Raw genomic sequence first — 25,742 nt, 5'->3', positions numbered from 1 at the left:
ACCCTCCTGCTACGGCAGCCTCCACTTCCCACACCCCTGACTGCCTTCACAAACTGCATTTATTTCTTTTTTTTTAACTGAAAACATCTGGACTGAATAACAAGCCCACAAATAATAGGGAAAAAAAAAATTGAGGCGATCTGTTAGTTTAGGAAAAGAAAATGCGCTGTTTAAAACAGGGGGAAAAGAACCAGCATTTAGGACAAACCCACAAATAATTTTCAGCTCTACGTTAGCTTCAGGCAGAAGGAGATTTGTATGGTTGTAGCAGCAGCAGCCCAGGCAGGGGTTGCAGAGCTGCAGGGACACCGGCAGACACTTGCACATCACCCACTAACGGCTATTCCTCTTTTAGACCATTTCCTGCCAAGGACAGAAAGAGTTTATTTTTAGTTTGAAAAAGAAAGCTTTCTGGGGTGATGCAGGCTCAGCACCCCACTCCCAGAAGAGCCCAGCTGCAGCTTTCTCCATACAAAGGTGCCACCGGCACAGCCACTTGCCCACTATGGCACACAAAGCCTCGTTGAGGAGGACAAGTTACTTGGGATTCATGCCATAACACACAGGAGCTCTTCAGAAAGGGATGGAAAACTCAACAAGATCTTTCACTTGCTCGTGGGGTGGGAAATGTCTTACAGAGTGGTACCTGTGCTGCACAGACCTGGTGGTCCTCCATCCTGGGATGGGCTGACACCCGACCTCTGGGATCTGACCCTGGTTCTGCAGCTGCGGACAGGATGGACTCAAATTCAAGTGGGAAACTGTTATATTCCTGACCTACCTCTGAGAAAAATCAGTGGTACTAAAGTCTCAGTGGCTAAAAAAACCTTGAGACACAGAACAAGTCAAGAGCATTCTCTTTTCCAGTAGTACCATAGGAGAAAAAAAAAAAGTCCAGTTTATTTCAATAAACAGTATATTTAAAACTGCTGCATTATCAGAAAAGGGACTTCTGTATGTGGATGATAAAGCAGGATGTATCCAAACTTCAGCAACAAAACAGCCATTCCTTTTGAAGGACTTATCGGCGTGGAGCACGCAGCAGCAAGGCTCACAGCAGGAGCACACTCCTGGTTAAAAACTACTCTGCTCTGCCTAACCCAGACCCGCAGAGCTAAAGCTGAAAGATGTCCTCACCTACACCATGATGCCTCAACAAGTCCAAGACACAAAAGAGCCAATGTTTTGCTTGCAGAGACTGTTTAGAGAGTAATAACCATGTCACGGCTAAGTCAGCTGAGGGTTGAAGGCTACAGCTATGTCCTAGTGTTGGCTACGGTGACCACTGAGTTAGCGGATCACCAGTGAGCTGTCCTTAAATATGGCCATGCAGATGCTTACAAACACAAGAGGCATTTATACACAGTCCATATATCCAGCTTGCTTGTTTTCCTTAAAGCAGCCTCGTTTTTCTCCCTTCTTGCCCACACAACAGGTATGTAACAGAAAGGGTTACGTGAAGAGACAGTGGAGAGATGCTTGGGGAGAACCAAGGGGCACTCCAATTAAACGGTGATTGCTGCGAATGCACGGGAGGGGAAATTATAGAGGCTCTGATCTCTCATCATTGTGCACTTAGTCCCCCAATTCTGAGCAGCTAATGACAACTTCCAGCCAAAAATCATGGAGATAACCAGTCATTAAGCAAATGTTGTAACCCTAGAGAGGGAAAACACACTGTGTAACTGGAGGCAGTACATCGCTACGGGTCAGTACCAGAGGAGCATCCCCAGGCATCAGTTAGCTGAAGCAACTCCATGGCACCAGGAGAGTTTTTTTAATCTCCACTAAGAATAAAGCCTGTGCAACCAACATTTCCACACATCAGGATTTTATGAGCCTCTGCCTTACAGCTCCATAATAAAACAGCCTCAACAGGAGATGCCGTTAAACTGATCAGGCATCCTCGAGAACCAAAGCAGGCTTACAAAGCCAGTTACTCACAACCCTCAATACCAGACCAGTGAGCAGGTGCCTCTGCTTAGACAGGTCCTGGCAGTCACAAGGAGATTCTGGCACTGAGAAGTACCAAAGGGTTATTTCACAGAATCATAGAATGGTTTGGGTTGGAAGGGACCTCAGAGATCATCTAGTTCCAACCCCCCTGCCATGGGCAGGGACACCTTCCACTACACCAGGTTGCTCAAAGCCTCATCCAATCTGCCCTTGAACACTTCCAGGGATGGGGCAGCCACAACTCCTCTGGGCAACCTGTTCCAGTGCCTCACCACCCTCAATGTAAAAAAATTTCTTCCTTAGATCTAACCGAAATCTCCTCTCTTTCAGTTTAAAGCCACTGCTCCTTATCTTTTTCACTACAAACCCTTGTAAAAAGTCCCTCCAAATTTCCCCAGTAACGATCAATATTTTGTTGCCTTGGCTGACAAGCAGTCAGCTCTTGCAAATTAACAGCAATGCTACGGCACGCAGAAAGCTGGTGTGTCCAGGAGAGCCGTAATCCCACCCAGCATCAGGCACCTTGGCACGGCGGCAGCGGGCAGCACTCAACACAAGCAGCTGTCTTGAGAAGTAGTGTATGTACGCGACTGCCTGGAGAAAGCCGAGTCTTCTAACCCCCCTGAGCTCCAACCAGGAGAGGAAGCTTGTTAATTCAGCATGTGAGAAAGGCTTCACGAGGAACACAGGAGAGGCAGAAAAGCCCTTCAGCAATTCAATTCAATACGTAAAATTGTCATCAGGGTAATGTATTTCTGATTATGCAAAACATCACTATGAGGAACGAGTATAAGGATCAAGCCTTAAGTTCACACACTATGTATTTGCCCAGATTTTGTATCCCAAGGCCAAATGCTTGAGTTTGGCCATGCTCTGTGAAGCCATCCTTCATGTTAACAAAGTCAGAAGTTCCGTAGACCACCATGCACACCTCCCAAGCATTAGGATCCAAGTAACCTCAAGCTCTCAGAAATCAACTGCTATTCCTTCTGAAGACACATCAACTCAACCATTTTGCCATACTTTTCCACTGGTTTCTTCAGCAGGAGTTGAAGCACTTGTATGGTTTGACAAAATGAGGTCCAGATCACATCGGGGGAAGCTACCCTTAACAGCATGTAGTTCCGAGAAAAACAGAGAGGTTTGAAGAGTACTTGAAGACACAGTTGCTTTTTAGCAATCAACTAGTAGTCTCCATCTCCAAGGCACTTCCAGCTAACAGCCTTGTGAGTAATAGGAAGGTGGACTGCACAAGCCAGGAAAGGATTGCTAATATAGCTGCAGACAACAGCAAGCAAAGCAGGAAGGCAAAGGCCAAGGCAACAAAATATTGATCGAGTTACTGGGAACTTCCAGAAAAAGAGGTTGAGGACATTACCTTTTTGAGCTTCAAACACTGCATTCCCATCACACAAACATAGCCCTAAGCCTGCCCATTAATTAAAGCAGTGCGAAAAAAACTAACAGGCTGCACAGGTTTTTTTGGTCGTTTTTTTGGGGGTTTTTTTTTTTTTTTTAGATATTTTCCTTTGGTTATAAGCCAAGTAATGAAGCAAAACCATGCTGGACTACTGGATACTATTCAGCCCTCACTGGATTCACTTAATCTCACGTCTTCTCCTCCTTGCTTTGGTACTTTTCCCCTCCTTCGCCCACCCATCCAGGGACTCACGAGACAAGCTATCACCAATGCCATCTACCACTGCACCTCCTGCCCACTCAAGCAATACAAGCTGCTCTACTTAGAAAAGTAATAAGGATCTCATTGAGGGTTTTGTTTTCATTTTGAAGAAGCAGTTTGTCCTCCCTCACCCCCAAACACCCAGCTCCATATCTTTAACAAAAACATTAGTCAAGAAACAACACTCCTATACAGCCTTGACAACAGTTCTTCAGTTATTAACAGGAGAAAAATTTCTCCACTTGACAGCTGAGAGAAGCCTGTTTACAAATCTATCTGAACCATTCCTCCTCATGAGAAGCTAATCCTCCAGCCCTGACCAAGAACCACTTCTGTGCTCTGCCCATCTCCTCTTCCTAAATCACAAATCAGCTCTGCCGGGTCTCCAACACTCCTCCCCCTAGCTTCCCGCTGCAGGAAAGCTCCAGCCACCACACGTGCATCTCTTTCCTTTCCAAAACGTTAAGATCTGCCAATAATTGGAAACAGCAAAATTAAATTATAACTAATCACCACACTGGGCTTTTCAGTTAATAAAGCTGGATTATTTCTTCAACTATTACTTGTTCAACTTAAGACGTACATGTGGATTTGTAGCCACCAGTCAGCAAAGGTATAGCCAACACCACTACTGAAGGAAGAAAAGGAAAAAGTGTTCCATGCACATTTGCAGTCCAGTCCCTCTTGGTCCTGCTGAGGCCAAGCCAATGAAGTTACAACATATTGACTTATTCCAGATTTCCTGCTCACAGACTAGCACGTGCACACATAGAATCAGAGCTCTTCTGACCTAGCTTCTCCTTCCTACTATGTCAATGGAAAAAGCAGCCATTCTGTACACCCTTCACAAATGCGAAACATGGGACCTCCAAGTCAGTAAGGAACAGGTACAGACCTGGAAACAGATTTACCAAACCAAGATGACGCATTCGTACCACTGCAGACAGTGGGTCCCACAGCCCAAGACGCAGTAGTGACACTAGCGGAGAACAACAATGACTAAATTGACATAGATAAAGCTAACCTCCACCCAACAGGGCACACTGGAGCAGCCCAGCCTAAGGAAAAGCCATCCATAAGCTACACACACTAATCAAAACAAGAAGAGTCCAAGTCTCCTCTCCATTCCTCCAAAAACCTGACCTAAGCATTCCAAGCAACGAGGTGACTCCATCTCATCCTGATGTCACTCAAGCAAGAGGCAACAAAAAGTTGTTGACTTGAAGCTAATGAAGATCAACTCCCGGCCTCCATGAGCCTCACCATGGTGAGAAGATGCTGACTGAGATATTCAGTACCCCTCAAGACAACACAATTCTACCTATTCCTCATTTGAAGTTGGACTCCCTCCAAATCAGACAATATTCTCTCATTTTTCAAGCTTTGCAGCACATCCCATAGATCCCAGGAAGGTCTCCACGAATTGTCTGCAGTCATATGATAAGCCCTCCTTCCAGTTCACAGAAGACTGCTCATCTAGAAGAGTTAGAAGTCAATCAGTCCAGAAGCACCAGCAAAAGCACTACTGCTAAGAGAACCCCGAGGTTTTCAACGCCGTGTTAGATGAATGCAGCCCCAGCACAATCAGCCACTTCAACATATGCCTAATTCAAGCACACAACTTCAACGGGACAATATATAAAAGGCTTGGCTAAGCTCGGTGTTTCTAAAAAGCTACAGTGCCAATTATAAATCATATCTACAGTCCCCAGAAGATCTAAAGTCACTACTAGTATTGTACCACACTTCTTCGGATGCAGACATCAATCAGAGCACAGCAGCTGGACACTCTCCTCACTGGAAGTCACTTATCTGCAGTTTCAGACCAGTAAGATACTATTCCTAAATGTTTAGATCTCGTCCCTCTAAGAAATAAAGAGTTTCACCTCGGCCAGTAAATGTTTGCATGGAGCTGAAATTGCTACCTACTAGTAAATGCTGTCAAAGGTTTATGGGCTCTCAGAGGAGCTGGTTTAATTACTCACCAAAGCAGCCGTTTCGGGAACTACAGCCTCTCAACACACCACTCCTGGAGGCACACTTTGAAAAGCAAGGCTGCTGCCAAGCTCACACCAAAAGCAGAGCCCTCTCTCACATGTAGGCAAAAATTGTGTCTCCAACAGCAGGTCACGTTTGCGGTTTGGTCTGTGGATGTCTAGAGGGGTGACAGCTCAGAAGTCAGTTTGCGCCTTTTCAAGTCACTGCAGACTGGACATCCCAGCTTCTTCCACCTTCACAGGAGGCTGTTGAGGTTGGTCATCTGGGACTGCCTTTGTCAAGAAAAGACAGCCTTGCTCCTCCTTTGTAGTGAGAGTTAGGGATAAAGGAACGCCTTAAGATGGGAGATTGTCTCACTTCCTGATGTGTTTAGGAGCAAAAAAAAGCAAAGCAATCTTAAAACCCTTTGCTTGTTAAAAGTCGGATGGTTTTGCACCTCTATGTCTGTTTTTAAGTTATGTTTGAGGACATCGGCTGAGCTGACCAGGGAAAACGTTGACACGGATGAAAACAGTTGTGTCATTGTGGCACCAACAACCTATAGACTACAGCCCTCAACAGCAGGAATCTGTGCAACAGCCAACATACACTCTGGGCATGTATGCATGCACACCAAGGAGCCTCAGAGACACTTAAAGCCAAGGGAGAGCCGAGAAAACATCTGGGCCAGAGCTGTGACCATTCACATTCACCCAGCAGCAGCAGAGGAGCATTATAGCCAAGGATACAGCACCGGGGAGGGCTTGGTCTTGTGGAGCTCCTGGGAACCCCTCATGCCCAGTATTGGTCTGAGGAGAGACAACGTGGGTGGAAAGCCTTGCCCATCAGAAATCATTACATCCCAGTTTAAAGTGATTGCCATTACTTTTTAGTGTTTTGTTGAAAACAAGGTAGAGTCCCTATAGACGTCTCTGAAGAAACATCACCTCCCTTCTGGATTCAGTGGAGTATCTCATACCAGTTCCATTTTCACAAATCATCTGGAAATGGAGTCATCTGCTGGTTTAGTGATTTTCAAAGAGTTTACCCACAGCCCGTCACTCTTCAGCAGCTCCCTACAGTTGGTTCTGCAAGGGCTGGTTAGCCCGAGAGGGTCAGATAACTCTCCAGCAGCAATAGTCTCGAAAGAAGGATAATAGGGGGAGAAAAATCACATTGAATTAATGAACATTCAACTAGTTGCAGAACTCTTAAGAAGCAGCCAACCGACTGTTAAAACCACAACTATACTCAACGAGCTCCTCAAACTGTGCATTATAAACCCATTTTTCATAGAACTGTCTTGACAAAGCAGCAAAATTATCTAAAAGAATATCAAATACATGTTAATATGCATGTTTCCTCTCTGGAAAGACCTTTCTCACCCAAGAGTTAAGAAGTTGTGGTGAAGGGGGAAGGAAGGCGTCTCACCTTTTTCCTACATTTCACAGGCTGCCTCCAGCAATGCCAGACTCGGCAGGGAGTCGGAAGGTTTGGTCTTGACAGACGCTCACTTAAACTGGGGGGTAAACGAGGTCCCACAGCAAAAAGCAAGCTCCTTCCTGACGTGTGCCAAAAAAAACACGGTCCCAAAGTCAGGGACAATCCACAGTTGCTGAAATGATCTGCAATAATTTTTTTGCCAGGTCGTAAAGTAGTTCCCACAGCAAGACTTCTCTATTTCTTGGTGGCTTCTTACATTGTGAAATGCTCTTATAAATTCAGGGAGATGCTTTTTGTTTCAAATCCCACTGCCCCAAATTACTAAACTCGGGGTGGGGGCAACAATTCTTTAGTTTAGTTCACTCGATATATGCACCACAACAGCATTTCAGGGAAGACAAAGCAGAGCGACCTTTCTCGCAGAAGCATCCTGGGAAGACACACTGGTTTTGCTCTGCGAGTCACCACGATGCCCCATAAATCCAACCACGACCTTTTGCTTTACAGGATCAGTCGAGCTCCCTGTCAAATTACAGTCCCGTGACACTTCCCCGCCCTGGGAGCTCTGCTAGCTCTGGTCCCCCAAGCCAGCCGTGACATTATCTGGCTCCTGCCTAGCAAAACGCTCTTTCCTACAGCTCCAGTTTTATTTATTAGGTCACACAAGCAGGCTGGAAACATTAACACAACATGCATGCAGCAGCAAAGCAAGTCCTGTTAGATCACAGGTATCAGCCTGCTGAAGACCAGTACAAAATGGGAAAACAAAGCAGGTGGAGAAGTCCATAATACTTGGATTTTCAACAGTGAAATCCCACCCAGCTGCAGACCAAGCCCTCCTGCAGGTACAAGGTGCCCCAGCAGCCCAGCATCCACCAGCTGCCCATGGTCCTTCCCCATGCTCATGCGTGGAGGAAGCCTGCAGGTTCACCTTCTGCAACCCAAAAGGAGACAACTGCAGGTCCCCAACCGGGATTTGGTCCACAGTCGTAAGTGGCGAGATTAATCATGTGAGTGTAGGGATGTGAAAAGGGGATGAGAAACATTCGTAACTGCTTCTAAATTAATTGCCATTCTTGTTATTTGATTTGCTAAACTTTCCAGGGCTAGATTTTATTTTAGAAAACTATGAACATATCAGATTAATCAACTTAAATAAATAAATCGAGCCCATTTATTTTATGCTGTATCTACTCCTCTTTAAGCTTGGCAAGTCACTGCATTCTTTCCACCCCGTGAAAGGAAAACAACGGGGGTTTTGTTTTATTATTATTTTAAAGGAACTTCTGCAAAGCTTTGTGAGTTTAAATCACAGCAAAGGTATGTTGTGAAGGAGGACAAGTGCAAGGCTGGAGCTGGTTTCCATAAGCTGTAGACACCGGCTCTGCGCTGGGAACCCTCCAAGAGAGTCTCCACACATGGTCCAAGCAAATCAGATCTATTCACCAATATTTTAGACATCCAGAAAGTGGAAAGATACCCTACCACACAGCAAAGCCCAACAAGCAAACACAACAGGGGCCATCCCAGTGCGAGACACCCAGTTCCAGTCACGTTTCTTGCAGAAAAGTCCTGCCAACAAGAGGGAAGTTTAATATTCTCCAGTCAGATTTCACTGTTCCTGAATCCTCTGGAAGTTGGGTCAGCATCCTTCCCCCCCCTCCTAATCCCCTGCCCTCAGCTCTACCAACACAGCGATGCCTCTGCCAGCAAACTAAAAAGAAAAGCCCTCACATATATTATGCTGAAGAAAATTAATCTGGTGTTCCACAGAATATTAAGTGGATTACATCTACAGCCTCCAAGGAGAAAAATGTTGATTTCCATGTATCTTGTGCTATTATTCACCTCTATTAGTTTTTCTACCAGCATAACATTAGTCATGGTAATTTCCCATTATTCAGTGCAGAGCTCAACCGGCACAACAGACCAAGCAACGAGAGCAAGAGTGGGACCTCTTGGTGGCACGAAGATCAAACCACCTTGGCACTGCTGCTGCACAGGACAACGTTCAAGGTGAAGAACAAAGCCAGCTTCATGGTGAGATCACTCTTGAACATCAGTGTCTCCTTGTAAAGGTACCAGAACAGCACAGATCCTTTCAAAGAAAATCACTAACATCTCTTGAAACGTGCCATTAAACTAGATACAGCAAACGTGGCCAGATGGACATTTCCAACCCCTCGAGAATCACGGGGAGGGGAAACAAAAAACAAGCAAACAAAAAAAAACAACCAACAATAAAAACTTGAAGTGCCAGATCTCACACCCAGAAGGGAGCTCTGACCCCCGGCCAGTGGTGATCCCCACCAGGCATGGGAACACCGGACCCCCACCCGCAAGTACTGCAGCCACCACCAGCACCCCTCCAGAGCACCCCCACCAGCACGGGAAGACCAGCTCTCAGTTCCTCGTGTTCGGGTAACCATTCAAACCCTTGCGAAGTGCCACCAGCTGACTTACTAGAGTCTTACACTTTCTTTGCAGAGGTGTTAATGACTCTAAAAAAGCACTAGACGCAGATAAGCAGCTTTAATACACGCTTACCATTAGGAGAAACTGAGAGCTCGCAAGGGCCAGACTCTCAGAGGGCGGCACATCCATTGAAGCTGCTGCTCATGTGAGAGGAGTGTAAATTACTCAGCATGGAATAAGCAACATCAAAGCCACTCCGAAAGGATGCAACCCACTGACAGAGATGCAAACTCAGCCCAAGCTTTTTCGGAATATTTCACAAGCAGGCTGATGAGTTGAAAAGGCCAAAAGGAGCGTTTTGATGACGCAGCACAAAGTAAGGAAGGAAAGGAGAAGAAATATCAGGACATGTGCCTCTTTCTAGACATCATGACACATGACCAAGAACTCTGCCTCAGCTCGACGCTTGGAGAGCCTCGTACTTTCCATCTACATCTCGCTGGACTGCACAGGGAAGAGGAACACAACTTCTCAGCTGTAATTTCCAGGCTCCCTCTCCTTTTTCATAGTTCCTCAAGTAATTTGAATTCTACACAATAAACGTCAGAGCTGATAAGAAAAGCCTTATCGGATGAAGTAACTTACAGCTCCCCACGTGGGCGAGACGAAGAGCTAATGGCTGCAGAAGCAGATAAGGGTGCTCATAATAGAAATCAAATCCATGCGAGTTTCAGCAACAACGCGCTGTCTCAGAAAGCAAAACACACAGCAGAACAAACTCTGCCCGGCCACCCTAAATCCTCAGAGAGCTGCCTGCGGCACCCAGCAGACAGCATCACCTCATCCCACCTAGCAGAGTCGGCTGGCCCATCACCGTCTCTCCTGTTCAGAGGGGACGGCAGCTGCAGCAGTTTTATTGTAAGCAACTGCGGTGCGTGCCCAGCTGAGCTCCGGTCCACCTTACAGCCCCAGGCTACGGTGAGGAAGACTAATTTCTACACGACCAAGATGCCCTCGTAATCCTTTCCTTGTCTGAAGACTTGACGTATTGGAAAGGAATATTTCATCATGCTGGGAAACCAGCTGAGCTATTGGTGTTTCCCCACATGGTAAACGCTCTGAAGCCAGGATGGAGTTTTTGGTCGGGGTGACACCGAGTACTGCGCTACTGCAATTCACGCTGTCATAAAATACAGAGTTCTGCAACTAGATCCATCGAGAACCCCAACATTCTGGTGTAAAGTTAACCCTGTTAACATTAGCACCTATCCCGGGACCCAAACAGTCTCCAGCACCACCTCTCACTGTTGCCAGAGATCCAGATTGTTCAGTGATATTGAAACTATGTCACACCTTCGCTTCTCCACATCACTTACTCTAAAACAGGGATGAAAGATGCGATCCTTACCACTGAGTCCTTCCAAGAACTCTGACCTGTTGGGTAGTATCTCTCCATCTGATCTCCCTCCTGAAAATTAACACCTGCAAGTTATTTCCCTTCCCTAACGTCCCAAACCTCACGTTGTGCTGGCAAGTACACAAGAAAAGCATTTAATCAAAGGAATTCGCTCATCAAGTCTTGCAGACACCAAAAAACACATTATCTAATCTTAGGAGAGCATAGCTTAATGGCTACAGCACAGGATGAGAGGCCAAAGGGTTTGACTTCTACTCTCAACTCTGCCAGGGTTGCATCGCTTGTAATAGAACCTAGAGAAGACGCTTGACCCCTCCTCACCTTGGTTTTTCCTGCTATGAGACTATCCTAGCATTCCTTTCCTCACAGGGAATCTTATCTAAAAACTCTTCGTTAGCATCTGACAAGAGTTAACACACCTCCATATGCATATGGAAAGCAAAATATGAAAGAACGGTGAAGCAGTGCTGGCCATAGCGCCTGGAGACACGTATCCTCTGCAGTGTACTCTGGCGAACTGAATCACGTTGCACTCCACATCTGTGCTCAGAGAGAAACTGTAATTCTTTCCAAGGAAGAAAAAACCCAACAATTTCTTTCTTCTTGAGAAAGCTCAGAGAAGAGATGAAGCTCCAGGTATCTATATGTCAAGGAAATCATGCCAGATTCTTTCACTAGAGTACCCAGAGATCCCATCACCTCTAGCTAGTCACCTGCAGAATCACTCAACAGGCAACACCACCGCAAAACAGAATAACCTTCCCCTTCCTACCCCTGCTCTGGATGTCACCAAGTGGCAGAATGGGACTGATGAGAAGAAAATATAGAAGTCTGCTCTTTCTGCCCTACAAAGACTGGATGTGGAGGCGGGGAAAATCCAGACCCAGCACAGACGCTCCCACCAATCAGACCAGAGCCCAGCTCCTCGGGCTTCGCTCACAGCATGGTTCCTGCTCTGCTTTGCCCCAGCAATGCAGCCTTTGGGGGTGGGGGGCACTCCAAGCACTTCTGGTGGGGTGCAGAAAGGGCTTCCTCTGGTGGTAAACAGAAACTTCCAGTTGGAAAACAACGGAATTTCAACAAGCAAGGTAATATTTTAGCTCTTTTGAGGAGGAAGGAGTTACCCCATCTGGACCTGCTCCCATCTTTCCCCAATTGCCTCAGCTAACCTTGCAGGTAGATTGCATGGACCACACCAGCATCAGCTGGGACTGCTCCACTACAGCAAGACCTTTGCTCCTAAGATGGGTCCACAAACCTCCTGGTTCCACCTGAGTGGCAAAAGTCAGAGCAGTGAAGGACAGAAGGCGTGTCCACTCTGGTCTGGCTACACGGAACAAAAAGGTCTCAGAGGAGCAGCTGGCCCAAGTACTAGAAGAAAAAATTAAAAAAAAAAAAGGCTCAGCTGTTTTAAAAAGAGAAGAGAAGAGAAAAATGTCCTATTGTTCCATAATTAATGGAAAGCAGAAGCGGTTTTATGGACTCATTGAGAAACAGAGGGTGAGCATTAGAAAGCACATTTCAGTACTTCATGATCACAAGGTGATCTGCTTGCATAATACTGACAAAAGAATATAAATGCTGATATCACAAGGTGGTTATGAAACTTGGGGTTTAAATGCTGAATAACAATAACACAGTAATTAAGTCTCACAAGTGATTTTTTTTTTTTTCCTTTAACTGCAAAGTAGATCCTGCAACCTTCAACTGAGGCATGACTGGTGAGTGCGGGCATGAAGGATGTCCCCTGCTCCCACTGCCTCACGGCACCGGCGACCCATCCCACCCCACCACCTCCCCATCAGCCACACCGCTGCTTCTGACCTGCCCCAGGGATCCATCCCACCCCAGCACCTCCCCATCAGTCACTTCAGACCTGCCCCAGGGAGGCTGTGAGATCACACCAAGGGAGAGGCCGTGAACCCACGAGGAGCACGGGAACGAGGAAGTAAACCTGAACAACTGCACTTTGCGAGTTAAGTGCTAAACCCTGAACGAGGTTCTCAGCCTTCCTCCCCGATGGTTTTTGACACGAGCACGCGCTCTCGTCAACTGCTCCAGTGTGACCAGGACACACGGTCTCCCCTACAAGACACACAATATAGAGCAGCAAAATGTCAGGAAAATCAAGGGCAAACGAACACAGAAGACAGTCCCTCCCCCTACTACCACTTCTATTTTTAGGCAGCCAGATTAGCTTGGAGCAGTTTTACTCGTTTCTGATAATGAGCAGGGCTCTTGCATCTTCTCTCGAGGACGGTTCCTCTGTGCAGGCACTTGGCTTTACACCAGCAGCACGGAAGAGGTCACGTCAACCAGCAAAGGCAAAACCACAGCTGATTGTGAAAGGGTCTTGAGAAAGCAACTCCAGCTTTGAACTCACGCCCCATCTCCCTCGTCAACGACAACACTTCGTGTTTTGGGGGTTATGGTCTGCTCTCCTACAAAGTGTCCCTCCCTTTGAACCACGTGATAAAGCCTTTGCCTATTCCCAAGTGTAATGCCTTTATTCCACCTGCTTCTCAGAGGAGGTCAGCTCATACACCTTGGACGCACAAGTCTCCATGTAAAGGACATTTGGCCATCCCAGGCTTGAACAACATGTAAGATGTGACGCAGAGGCAGCCTGGCCATCCTTCAGCCTGTAGCACTCTACTCCAACACAGCAACCCCACTCGTGGTCCTCTCGGAGCACCCCCAGGTCTAAGGGCCAGCCTGGAGATCACCCAGGAGGAGCTCGCATCCAGGATCCAGTTGCTTAGTGAAAACCAACAGCACTGGTTTGCTGTACCAAAGAGCAAAAACCCTCCTTACTATTAAGTCCTCTCTGGTGCTGAAGCTGACATGGATGGCAAGAGAGGCACAATGAGAGCTCCCCAGAGCTTCCGCAGCAGCAGGACCACTACTCTAACCGTGGGAACTCGCTAAAAAAGAGGATGATGATTATCAAAGGAGCAAAGTAAAATGAAGATGCGTAGAAGATTTAGGTCCCACTGTGCTGGCAGTTTCTTTCCAGGAAGACTTATTCCTCCATCCCTCAGAGAGATCTATTCCTAAGGTACCGCACACCAATTTTCTGTAACGCAAACACTCAAACATTCAATGTCCTTTGGTTGCTCCAGATTGCCTTGACAGAAGCACCTGGGTGCGAAGCTTTCCTCCTTCAGATCCACCCTTTCTCATCTCCACAGCCTCAACCTTCCTCCACAGCCATTCACCACCACCCTCCTATCTCCTAGAGGACCACACCAGTGCTACATAAGGCAGCAAGATCTAGTAGTCTGATCCGGATTGTAAACAGCCAAGGTCCAGAGGGCAAGATACACCTTGGAGCAGGCAGCAGAGGTGAGGGACAGTGAAGGTAGACAGCTTCTCACCCAGAAAATGAAAGCATGGCAGAAGCAGCCCAGGGATCTCTGGCTGTTGTGTGTTGCTCAGGGAAGAAAGAAGGCAAGGCCTCACATATTTATTGCCATTTTCTCTTCTGAATTTTCAATAAACTACTTGGAGTCTTCTATTTGCCCTTTGGATTATCATCTTTTAGGAAGGCCTTTTTTTCCATGCTTCTCTACAATTATGAGATCTAGGAAAAAAATATTCCCCTCTCAAGTTAACTTCTGGTGTCAGGACTTCACAGGATTTTATGACTTCACATAACATCACCAGGCTTTCGACAAGCTAGAAGCCCTTTCTCAAGGGCAAGGTGCCTCTCTTCCTCTTGCCCCTCTGCTGCATGAAAGGGCAGAGAAGAGTGTGCCTGGGGTGCTGAGCCCAGGAGCTAGTCCACCTATCGCTTCTTCACAAGCTCCTGCCCTGGTCACAAGCACCTTCATACCAAACTCTTGCTTTCTTCTGTGGATTGCAAAACCTCATTTATTGAGGAAAAACACTGGCTCAACACAAGGAAGCATGTAAGATAGCTAGTAGATGATTAACAAGTGAGCGCTCAAGCCAGTTGCTACAGGAGCACCACAGGTTCCTTGTAGCCATAAAAAACTTCTCATCCTGCACCCATTTGGCAGACATTGGAAGCGAGGAGCTCACGGAAAGGTTGTACCTGGTGAAGCCCTCACTGCACGGGACAACAGAGCCACAGACTGTTAGCTCTTCACTTCCCTCTCCCCCAGGCTCCTAACCGCACGTCTCCAGCCCAGGGCTCCCCACCAGTGGCACCCCAGGGACCTTCCCATGGAGGATCTCATCCCTACCTTCCCACTCTCCCACCAGCCAGGCTGCCCCCAAAGACCTCCCACCCCATGCTAAGCCCTTGCCGGGCAGCCTTCGCAAAGGAGGTCACGGTGTTCCACACTCACTACACAACTTGGCACCTACCACCTCCCTCCCACCAGTGCGCACTTGTCCTTCAGCCAGCTGAGCCATCAGGCAGGAAGGAGAGCTATCAGGGTCCCCACCCTTGGGCAACATCACGTCAACACAGAAGGCTGGGGAGGAGCGGTACAAAGTGTGTTGCGTGGCTCTGTCAAACCAAGGCCAAAGAAGGAACATTTCTGCTCAGGACCTTGCCTTTTCATGCTAGAGTCCCCCAGAGTCAAGTAAAGGTGCTCTTAAGTATCAGCTATTTTTAGGCAACAATATCCTGAACACTCTTCTTCATCCTGGCTTTTATATCACACAATGAAGAAGTTACCAGGATTTGGCACTTTCTCCTTAACAGGCCATCATTAACAAGTGACTCATATTATATTGCAGCATGAGTCATCTTGGCAGAGGTCATCATCGCAAGCGACAGCTAGTCTTCAATTATTTCCTTCAAGTTGAATTAAAGGTATATTGATATGCTAATTTTACTTCTGCTCCATCCTATCTTTCCATCCACCGTCTCCAGAGCAACCTGGGGTTTCACCTCATGGCCCAAACTGCCTCTGGAAGAGCTCTTCCACTGCGGTGCAGTTGTCACAAAGCCTGGGCAGGCCAACGGGAAGTCTTGTGGATGGGTTTCCAGCTACGGCATCTAGTACCTAAAGCAAGCAGCTCTCCATCCCTCCTCCCACTGCTCCTCCACAGGGACAACAAGCTGCTGTCCCTGCCACCTTCCTGCTCTGTTCATACTTTCCCACGATGGTTTTCCAAGGATCTGAGGCTTGCCAAGTGCTCAAACACAACCACCTTCAGGCTACCAGACCATGTCATTGCCTCGAGAGCAGAGGCAAAGCCCAACAAACAAAATCATCCTGGACTATGCCCAGCAGCACATGAATCTTGAAGAAGCTATTACAAGCCGTGAGCAAGGCAGGTAGAACAGGAGGCATTTTCAACCATTTTCTAGCCAAGCAGCCCATCTCAGCATGACTCCAGCCTCTTCGCTCCGTTCCTGCTCCCTTCACTCACCTCACACACAACGTTCCCACTGCCAAACAGTGACCCAGGAGAAGACAGCACCCCTGCCAGGGCAGGGCCCAGCCACCGCAGGGCACTTGGCTCGAGGAACAGGGGTTTTGCCCATCAGAAAACACAGCCGTCACCAGCCCAGTCACCAGTGGAGCACTCCGTAATTATATTTATAGCAGTCAAACACAGCCACGCTGGCTGCACGGTTCACTTCGGAGAGCATTTGTAAACTGCTCTCCCTACTGGAATCCCATTTAGCTGTTACAGCCTCTTCAGCCATACTAAGACACCGATCCCCACAGAACAGCACCAGGAAGAGCAGAGCCATCACACTATTTACTGAAGCTAATCAATACATAAAGCCTCAAGACTTATTGCAGCGAAGACGACCTGTCTGCAGAGCCAGAAAATGCATTTAAAGCCCTTTTAATTTTGTTGCCTTGGCCTCTGGTTTCGCTCCAAGAACAATTTCCTTGCATGCCCATCTTTCTTTCCTCCTAAAACGGTGGCATCTGCAGACACACGAGAGAAGCCCCCCATGAACAGTTACTGTGAGTATACAGTGGGAGGATGTAACACAAAACCCACAAGTTTAAGGGCAGTCCCTCTTCCTTTCCAGCCAGGTTTCACATGTGATAAGAGGTCTGTGGCTAATTCAACATCTCCCATAGAAATGAGTGGGTTGGAAAATTTTGGGCTGTGTTTTGAAGAAGGTCTATGTGCCAGGTACAGGGACACAGGCTGTGCTTGTTCATGGCCACACTAGCCCACCATGCTGCCCTACTCCACTCAAGAGGGAACAGTTAGATCCACACTTATTTTTAAATGTGTTTTCATATACATGTTGTGTATATCTATTATTTTTACATATTTTTATATCCATTTTACATATTCATATATTTATGGTTTTAATATTTATATATATTAATATATAAGAATTTTCTAAGTGCTCCCACAAAGCACACAGCACATCTGACTTGCTGCGTTTTAGGGGCAACCACCCGCAAAGCTGAGATACCACCTGGGTATCACAACCAGTGAGCCACAACTGGAGACATCCTACAAACTGGACCATCAAAGCTCGTTCTCTGGTTTCATCTGGGTTCATGCTTCGGGGAGCAGAAGCACAGTAGGCAACAATCAGCAGGCTTAGTATTCCTGAAGCCCCAACATTAGAAGGACCACCAGCTACCGAGTAACTGCAGTTGTTTTGGACGCTATATCAGCTATATGGAACACAGTGCAATACATCCAAGAAAGATGGCAGTGAGGCAGGGAGGAGATCTGCACCTTCGCTTTTGCCAGTTTATCTCAAAAATCACACTAAGCTTTTATGCTTGAGTACGAAAGAGAAAGGGAAAGGCAAATATATTCTGATTTACAGGGAGATTTCTATTGTTGCCTGGACATCAAACAGCACCCAATTAGTCCTGCAAGGATCTGACCCACAAATTATGAAAATAAATGCCTCCTAAGCTTTGATCTCTCATATTTGTGTAGCATGCTACAGCGGTTATTAGACACATTTTATTAGATTCAAGCTGTGCGATCTCTGCCTCAGCAAAGGCTCCACCACCTCCAATGCATCCTAAAGTCTCCATCCAGCAGCTTAAGGGCACGGTCCCAAACAGTCACTTCTGTCAGGCCCTGAACACATGACTCAGCTGGCAGTTGGCTTTTTCCTGCTGAGCTTCAAAATTAGGAGCAAAGAGAATTTTTTTTAACAGGAGGGGGGGAAGTGTCAGCCACCTAAATTAAATTTTTGATTCTTGGTTAGTTTATAAACATACATACATCCTAGGCAATATCCTTGGCTTCTAAAAAGGGCTGCTTTCAGAACAACTTATTTCATTTTGCGCTCTGAAATGCCATTGCTGGAGGAAGCAAAAACTGTAACAAAAGGTTTCGTGCGCTCCGAAGCTGAAAACCACACGTGCGCTGACGTGAACAGAAACACACATCCACCCACCCTCGCTGCAGCGACGGCGCTCAGAACCCAGAGGATGTTACACTCGCATTGCTAAGGCTTTACTCAGAAGAGCAACTCGCTGCTCACAACCCGCTGCACAAACGGAGCGGCTACGGCAGCTGCCAGAGGCCGCGGCTGTTCTCAGCCCCGGCACCTACGTGGGAAGGACGGGACCACATCGACCGCTCAGGTCTTGCTTACTGGCAAGAGAGTGGTGTTTGCACAAAGCTGTTGAGATTTAATAGGGTTTCTGTAGCGGAGGAGCGTCGGATTATCCGCAGCAGAGCAAAGCGTGTGCCTTCTGCTGCGCTGGGGATAACTCGGCAGCTGAGCCGAGGGCAGGACGTGCTGCTTGCTCACCTCCTACGGGAGGAGGAAACGCTGGTTCTCAGCTACCCGAGACGCATCTGGATACTCCAGCGCTGCCCACCTGATTACAATCATCCATCATTTACTACCAACACACAACCTTGAACTTCTGGCAAGCACCGCAGAAAATTAACAGGGAAAAGCAGCATTCTCGATCAAAGGGGAGGAAGGTTTTCTGATTTGCCATTGCAAAATAAAATTGGGCGGGCAGAGAGATATAACCGAGTTCTGACTAAACTTATCAGTGTTTTCCAACCTTGGTGGCTTTTCCTCTGCTTTCGCTAACAAGCCATTGCAGGAGCAGCCCAGGGCTGGGCCCTACGTGCTGAGCATCCTCGTCCCTCTGCGGGAAGGGGATGCTCGGCCCCTCTTGAAACCACCGTGGAGGTGGAACACAGGGAGGGGGAGTCTCTGTTTCCCAAGGACTGTGTTCCTTAGACAACCCTCCTTTAGAAATCATAAACGATTTACTCGCAGAACATCAGATCTCACTTACATAAACCGTTTTCCTGAGCCCAGAGCAGACAGCCCGTCAGTTTCAACGTGCAGCCACAGTTCAAAGTGACAAAAGAGGACAGGAGGAGGGGACAGGGGGGAAATCAGAGCTACTGGCTTTCTAAGTGGGAGACACAACCCCTCATTTAATGGAGCTATCGATGACTTAGGCTGGTGGTTTTCAACCTGCAGCCAGCTTTAATGTCTGCGTGAAAGGTAACAAGAACATGCCTGAGCATCAGTAAATGGAAACCTCATGTGATGGAGGCTCTATGCTTCCCCTGGGAGACCAGGGCACCTGCAGAGCAGCCGGGGCCAAAACCACCGCTGGCAGGGAGGAAGAGTCAGCCAAAGCCCCGGGAGAGGGAATGGTGCCGACCCCCAGCACAGCTCTGCCTTGGGTCTGCGCTTCGCCCCGCAACGCTCCTGGTCCCTTCAGCAGCTGGCAGCAAGGCGAAAACAGCACGTGTGCTCCCCAGGTACCCCTGGGGAGACGCTGCCTTCAGGAGGTAGGTCCTGAACCCTCAACACCATCCTCTCCACCCCAAGACACAACAGCTTTTACTGATGCTGTTCCTCCACACCGTGCACCCTTTTGCATGTTGGTAGCTTTTTACTGGGTGAAGCATGGGAAATCTAACAGGATTCTCCCCATTTATATTTGAGGCATGAAGAAACGAGACAGGGATCAATACCCTGACCTTGGTCTGCAGGTCAGAGGCAGAGAACTCCCGCTGATGTCTATAATTACCCTTGCAAGGAGACTGGGGGTGCATTAGAAGGAGTCAGGCAAGGGTTTGCAGAGAGCAGCTTGCAGCCTGAGCCCAGGAGGTGATAGCAGCTTTCGTGTGACCTGGCCCTGTGTGAATGATGACTTCCAAGGACACCTCCTCCTTAGCTAGGTGATTCATTTCTGGAGATTTACATACAGATCAAATCGAAACCATTTCCCCTCTCACCCCATACAAACTGTACCACTACATCTACTAGAGCCTGGCAGATAAAAACTACTCTTCGTGCAGCAAGGATAAAAGCTGCCTCTAACTACTCCTTCTTGCATGGATTAAAAATCAGACACTTTATTTTAAATATGCACACCAATCAAATACTCTTTGTTGCTTCACACCTTGATTCAACAAAATGCTTGAGCTCAAATGTCAACCCGCTCAAGCACATATTTTGCTGTAAATTCACTCCAAATTAGTAATTCTTATGGCTGACCAGCACAGGAACACTAGTGAGAACAGAGACTCTCCATGCCTTTAAAAACACCATTCACTTTTGTGTTGTGGAAGATCTCCAAAGATGAAAAAGAGTAACCACAGCACGGGCACGGAAGGACACACGGAGAACTGCAGAAGAGCAGCATCTGGGCTGCACAACTTCAAAAAGGGGGTGGGGGGGTGGGGGGGGTGGAAATCAACCATGCAGAAGGATTAGACAGAAGACAGACTTCTTTCTGTTGTAACTTTTCATGAGCACACATGGAAGAATATGCACCCATGTGTAAAAGATAAGTGTTTGCACCACTATCAGCTCAAGGAATGGAAGCAAGATGCACAAAAAAAGGCTTAGAGTTGGACACTGTCATCCCTTCAGGATGATTCAGAGACCAGTATTGTGCTGCCACGATTTTATGGTTTAAAAAAAGGCTCAAAAGTATACAGAGTACATGGACACAGTCATGGTCCATAGCTTACACGTCCACTGAATCACACTGGAAGAGGACAAAGTCCCTGACGGAAGACTCCTGAGAGTGTCTATCCTCAGGAATTGTGGCTATATATATTTATTTGCCGAAGATATGTCCCATATTTTGCATGGCAGCATACCATGTAAAACATAGCACAAATAAGTAAGCTTTTCATGTCTTTTTTTAATCTCTAGAAGTCATCTCTAGTCAAATTTGTTCCTGTTTCTATTTAGGAAGAAGGTGACCTTTGCATAAGCTGCCCAAGCTTTTTAAAAGGTGCTGGAAGAAAAAAATTAACGTAACACTGCCAGGAAAATGCTCCTGAGTGGTGGCTTGCAGCGCTTATCTCCCATTAGAACTTCTCCTAAATCTTTAATGAAGCTGAAATATGCCATAACCGATGAAGTTCTAGAAACAGGACAATGCCAGCATATTTGTTTGGGTTTTGTGTTTTTTCCATACGAGAGCTTTTATCTTCATTGACAATGATCAACTAATGCAAACAAATGGCCACTGAAACTTCAGTTCTATACAAAGCAAAGCTAAAGGAAGAGTAGTGACATTTTTGGGTTTTATCCAATGCTTCCCAGCAACAGCTAATACCCACCGGCTCCTTAATTCTGTGCTGTCTCCTCTCCAAGCCCGAGCATTAAAGGCCAGGCGTTTCCAAAACAACTAATGATTTTAGGATCCAGTTTCCAGAGAGTGCACGGTCAGCACTTTGCTGAAGTAAATAACAAAAGCTTGGGTTTTGTTAACGAGTTCAAAACAAAAGCAACATCCAGGTACATGAAGAAAACAATTACTCCTGCCCCAAAAAGGCTCTTTTTAAATTCCCAGGGTTGCAGGAAACCCTCAGCCAAGCAGTAGAACCCAGGTGAGCCTCACAAGCCCCTAGTCTCCAGCTGGGACCCAAGCCCAAGGCAAGCCCCTGGCCAAGCAGACAAGGAGCAGCTGTGAGCGGGGAGGTTCACTTGCCCCAAGCCAGCCCCACCCCAGGGGGTTATCAGCTCCCTGAGAAAGGTTTTCCTCCCAGAGAGCTTTTATCAGCTCCCACACACCTTGCAAAGCACCCCAAATGCATCCAGCTGTGGCAGCTATCACAGAAGAGGCCACTGTCACTGCCGGTACATCAGCCAGAGGCCCGTCCCCGCAGACGGATGCAGCAGAGGAAAAGCTATTGACCTGAATATTTTAGAAGGATCAAGGCCACTGCCTTCAGCGAAAGATGACAGGCTCTTGCATTCGCAGAGACAAAAAAAAAGGGTGGAAAAAAACCCAAAACCCAGCCCCATCCTTCCGCTTGCTCTCCTGTTGGGATCAGCTGTGCATTTAGCGCCAGAGAGCACGGCCCACTGCGTCCACTGCATCCCTCCTCGGGCTCATTCTCCTTTTATTGCAAAAATCTGCTTCTCAAACACGCCTGTCAACAGCCTGTACGAATCCCCGTGTTAATCATTATTCTGCTAATAGCACTGCCAGGTCATTCGGCTATTAAACATGCTGAGTGGACTAGCAAAAATATCTCCCAGCCCGTACAAAAGAACATTATAATGTAGTTTATCTTATCCCCTTGTCAGTATAATATGCAGCACTACCTGTTCAATGGCCTCATCATTTTAAATTACAGTTTTCTGCAACATTAACAATACTCATTACCAGCACTAGCACCAGAAGATCTCTACTTTCAGAATCCTTCTGATGTAGAGGGCTTCACCCTGCCCTTCCTTACACGCTGAGCCCTCCGCCCCGACACGGGGACACTTGGGTACCACGGCACTGAGCACGGTGCACAACGAGGGAGAGAAACGTGTCGCGAAGAAGGCAGGAGCGAGCCCCAAGCGTGCTCGCTCGATGCACCAAGCTGTGCATTTTAATCAGACCTCAGTGCTTTGTTCCAGGCCCAGCCGCCAGCACGTCAAGCAGATGCAACCGCTGCGGCGGAGCTCGACTGCACGGCCAGGACAAACTCTAGCGTGGCAAAACCAGAAGAATCTTCTACCTCCTGTGTTACCTTTCAGCCCAGCTCTACAAATCCTACCCTGTAAGCCAGCAGGCAGAGGCAAGCTGAAGTGAATGACAGCGTTCTGCTTGTGCCCAGCCCTGCTCAGCCTCGAACAGCACGCTCACATCCCGCAAATCCACCCTCCTCCCGTGTGACAGCAGTCGGGAAGCCAAAGCAAAGGATGAGGCGAACCGGCAGTCGAAGGTCCACCTGTTTTATATGCATTTGCTGCTTGTTTATAAAACCCAGCCCCCTGGAACATTTCAGTGACTCAAACTTGGAGATAAGCGGCCCGAGTGTTTCCTTTCCCCACTGCTGGGAGCAAATCATCCCCTCTGCCAGATTTTGAGTCACTACCTGCCACCAGCGTTTCACACAGCCGTCCCTCACCCCTTCGAACACATAGGCACAAGAGCAACGGCTCCTCCATCCAGACTCATCCACAAACCCGCAGCAACGTGATACTTCTTTTCTAATAAATGAAATTTTGCCAGGCTTGGGGAATTACTCCTCTCTGCCGTGTTTTGTGCTCAGGCAGCAAATTTACTATTGATTTCTGATTCAGACCCTGTGGAATGATTCACACTTCTTGTCCTATCTGCTGAATTTATGACCTTTAACAATTATTCCAAGTGCAAGAAAAGCTTAGTTTAGAAGATCATCTATTCCTCAGCAAATTAAGCTCCTATTCTTGTCTCACTCAAAACCAACAAATCTCTCATCATTTATAGCCATAGCAGGTCTCTCTCCTTGAGAGGGGGCAGAGGTCCAAGCGGAAAGAGCACCGTGCTGCCTGGGTCCTGCCGGAGCATCCACAGCTGGGAAGGGGGACACAGCTGGGAAGGGGGACACGGCTTTGCATTCCCAACTACCCACCATCCATCAGGGTTTCAGGTCCCCTTGTCTCCGGTTACCCCAACACCGCTCTGCCTGCAGACCAGGCGCTGCCAATGGGTCCCAGGGGGAGGGAGGGATCACACATTTCCCTCTAAGGCGAAAACAAAACCCTGACTGTACTCGGTGCGCATCGCTATTAAAAAGCCACAAACACAGAAAAAAACTAAGCATGTGTGGATACAGTTTTCAAAAGAAACGGTGCCCTAGTTTGAATAAACTTCCGAAAGCAGATGTTAAAAAATAAAAAAACTGATCTGATTTTCATGGGGTGGGGGAGAAGGAGAGGGCCTCCTTCCTCACCCAAACGATACTGCTTTTCTGGATTAACTCCACCTGCTTCAGCGACCTCTCTCCCAATGCACTTCCCACCTAAGACGGTAAACAAGAGCTCCAGGTCTGTTTTTAAATTGGATGATTCCCCTGCTCCAATCTCGTCTACACTGCGTATTGCTGAGCAATCATTTACACTACTAATCAACCAGAAACTCACCAGGAAGAAAGTAGGGCAAGTGAATAAAGATAGACTTCTTTTTTTTTTCCTTGCACTGAAGCAAATAATATTTCTAAAAATACACTTGTGCAAGCCTTCAGCGAATTCTGCTTAATTTTATTTATCGCTGCCAGCAGGTTGAGAGAAGCAGCCTCGCTGCTGCCACCCCTATAAACACTGCTTCTTTAAACGACTCCCCACGCTCGGTATCAACCAGCTGTTCTTAGGGCCAAAAGGATGAAAAGGAAGAAAGTTACAGGAAAAATTGACTGGAGGGGGGACGGACACACACACATCAGGCCACAGCCTACGCAGAGGCTGACACGTCTGACGAGCCCGACATTTCAAGGGTACACGACGAGCTCTATTTTCAAGGCGGGGGGGAAAAGAGACAGAGCGAAGGGGCACAGCGGGAGATGGATGGAAAGGCTACGGGGTCCGTGCCGCTGTGGAAAAGCTGGGTCTGGGGAGCAGCCCCGCTCCCGCATCCCGGAGCTGCCCGGCCCCGCGGTCCGTGTGCCCGTCTGTGCATGCGTGTTGCGCGGCGTGCGAGCGGAGCGCAGGCACTGCCCAGCCCCGCCGCCGAACGGAGGGCTCCGCGGTGCCCCCACCCCAAGCGCCGGCTGCAGGGTACCGGCCCCGCACCACCACCCCGTCCGCCCCGGGCACGGCCGATGCCCGGCGGGCCCCGCCGGAGGGGACGGGCAGCGGCCGGGGCGGGCAGCCGCAGCCGCGCACCCCCCGGCCGTACCGTACGCACACGCGTACACACGCTCCCGTGTGCGTGTGTGCACACACACACCTGCGTACGCGCGCCCGTACATGGCTGTGCGCACACATCCATGCACGCAGGCACACATGTGTATAGATATATACGTACACAAGGCTGTGTGCATGCACATGCACGCGCACACGCTTATATCCCGGTATTTACATACGTGCAGCCGCACATACACCCGCGCGCACACACACAGCCCTCCCTCCCCCTCCCCCCCCCCCAGCCGCTACGGGAGATGGATGGATTGGGGGGGGGGGGGGGGGCGCTCCCTCCCGCATCCCCCCCGACTCGGCGGCGCGCCTCACCCGCAGCGCCGAGAGGTCGATCTCGTCCAGGCTCCGCGCCGGGGAGTCGCTCGCCATGTTTCCGCCGCCGGCCAGGCGGCCCCGCCGCCACCGAGCGGGCAGTGGCGGCCGCCGCGGCGCTGGCGCTATTTAACGCCTCTCCTCCTCATGCGGGAGCGCCGGGAAGGAGAAGCCGCCGCCGCCGCCCCTGCCCCCTCCGCCTGCAGCGCGGCTAGGGGCGGCCGCGGGCTGCCGGCAGGCAGGGCACGCCGCGGGCTGCGCCGGGATGGCGGCGGCGGCGCCGCATCGCATCGCCGCCTCCCCGGCCGAGCGCGCCGCCGGAGCTGTCTGTCACGGCGCGGGGAGGGGGCGGCCGCGGCGCGGGGCGGGGGCGGGCAGGGGGCGGGCAGAGCCCCGCGGCCGCGCCGAGCGGCCCCTCCCGGAGGGCGGTGTGGAGGCCCCCGCCCTGCCGCGGTGCGCTCCGCCGGCGCGTCCGCAGGGGGTCTCCGGCCGGCGGGGTGAGG

At 48.7% G+C, this 25,742-nt stretch overlaps 1 protein-coding gene across 2 annotated transcripts in view; it reads right to left on the bottom strand.

Annotated features, from left to right (window-relative positions):
• TNIK (TRAF2 and NCK interacting kinase) overlaps window positions 1–25,302 on the bottom strand; it is a 162,485-nt gene extending 137,183 nt beyond the window's left edge. For both annotated transcript variants that reach the window (XM_086618726.1, XM_086618727.1), the window contains exon 1: window positions 25,240–25,302. In XM_086618726.1, coding sequence (XP_086474852.1) covers window positions 25,240–25,296 — 57 coding nt within the window. In that variant the 5' untranslated portion in view covers window positions 25,297–25,302. The remainder of the gene's footprint in view (window positions 1–25,239) is intronic.
• Window positions 25,303–25,742: the final 440 nt, after the last annotated feature.

Source organism: Tauraco erythrolophus, chromosome 11, assembly GCF_009769465.1.
Source record: "Tauraco erythrolophus isolate bTauEry1 chromosome 11, bTauEry1.pri, whole genome shotgun sequence".
NCBI lineage: Eukaryota > Metazoa > Chordata > Aves > Musophagiformes > Musophagidae > Tauraco > Tauraco erythrolophus.
This window is presented reverse-complemented; position numbering and strand designations above follow the sequence as displayed.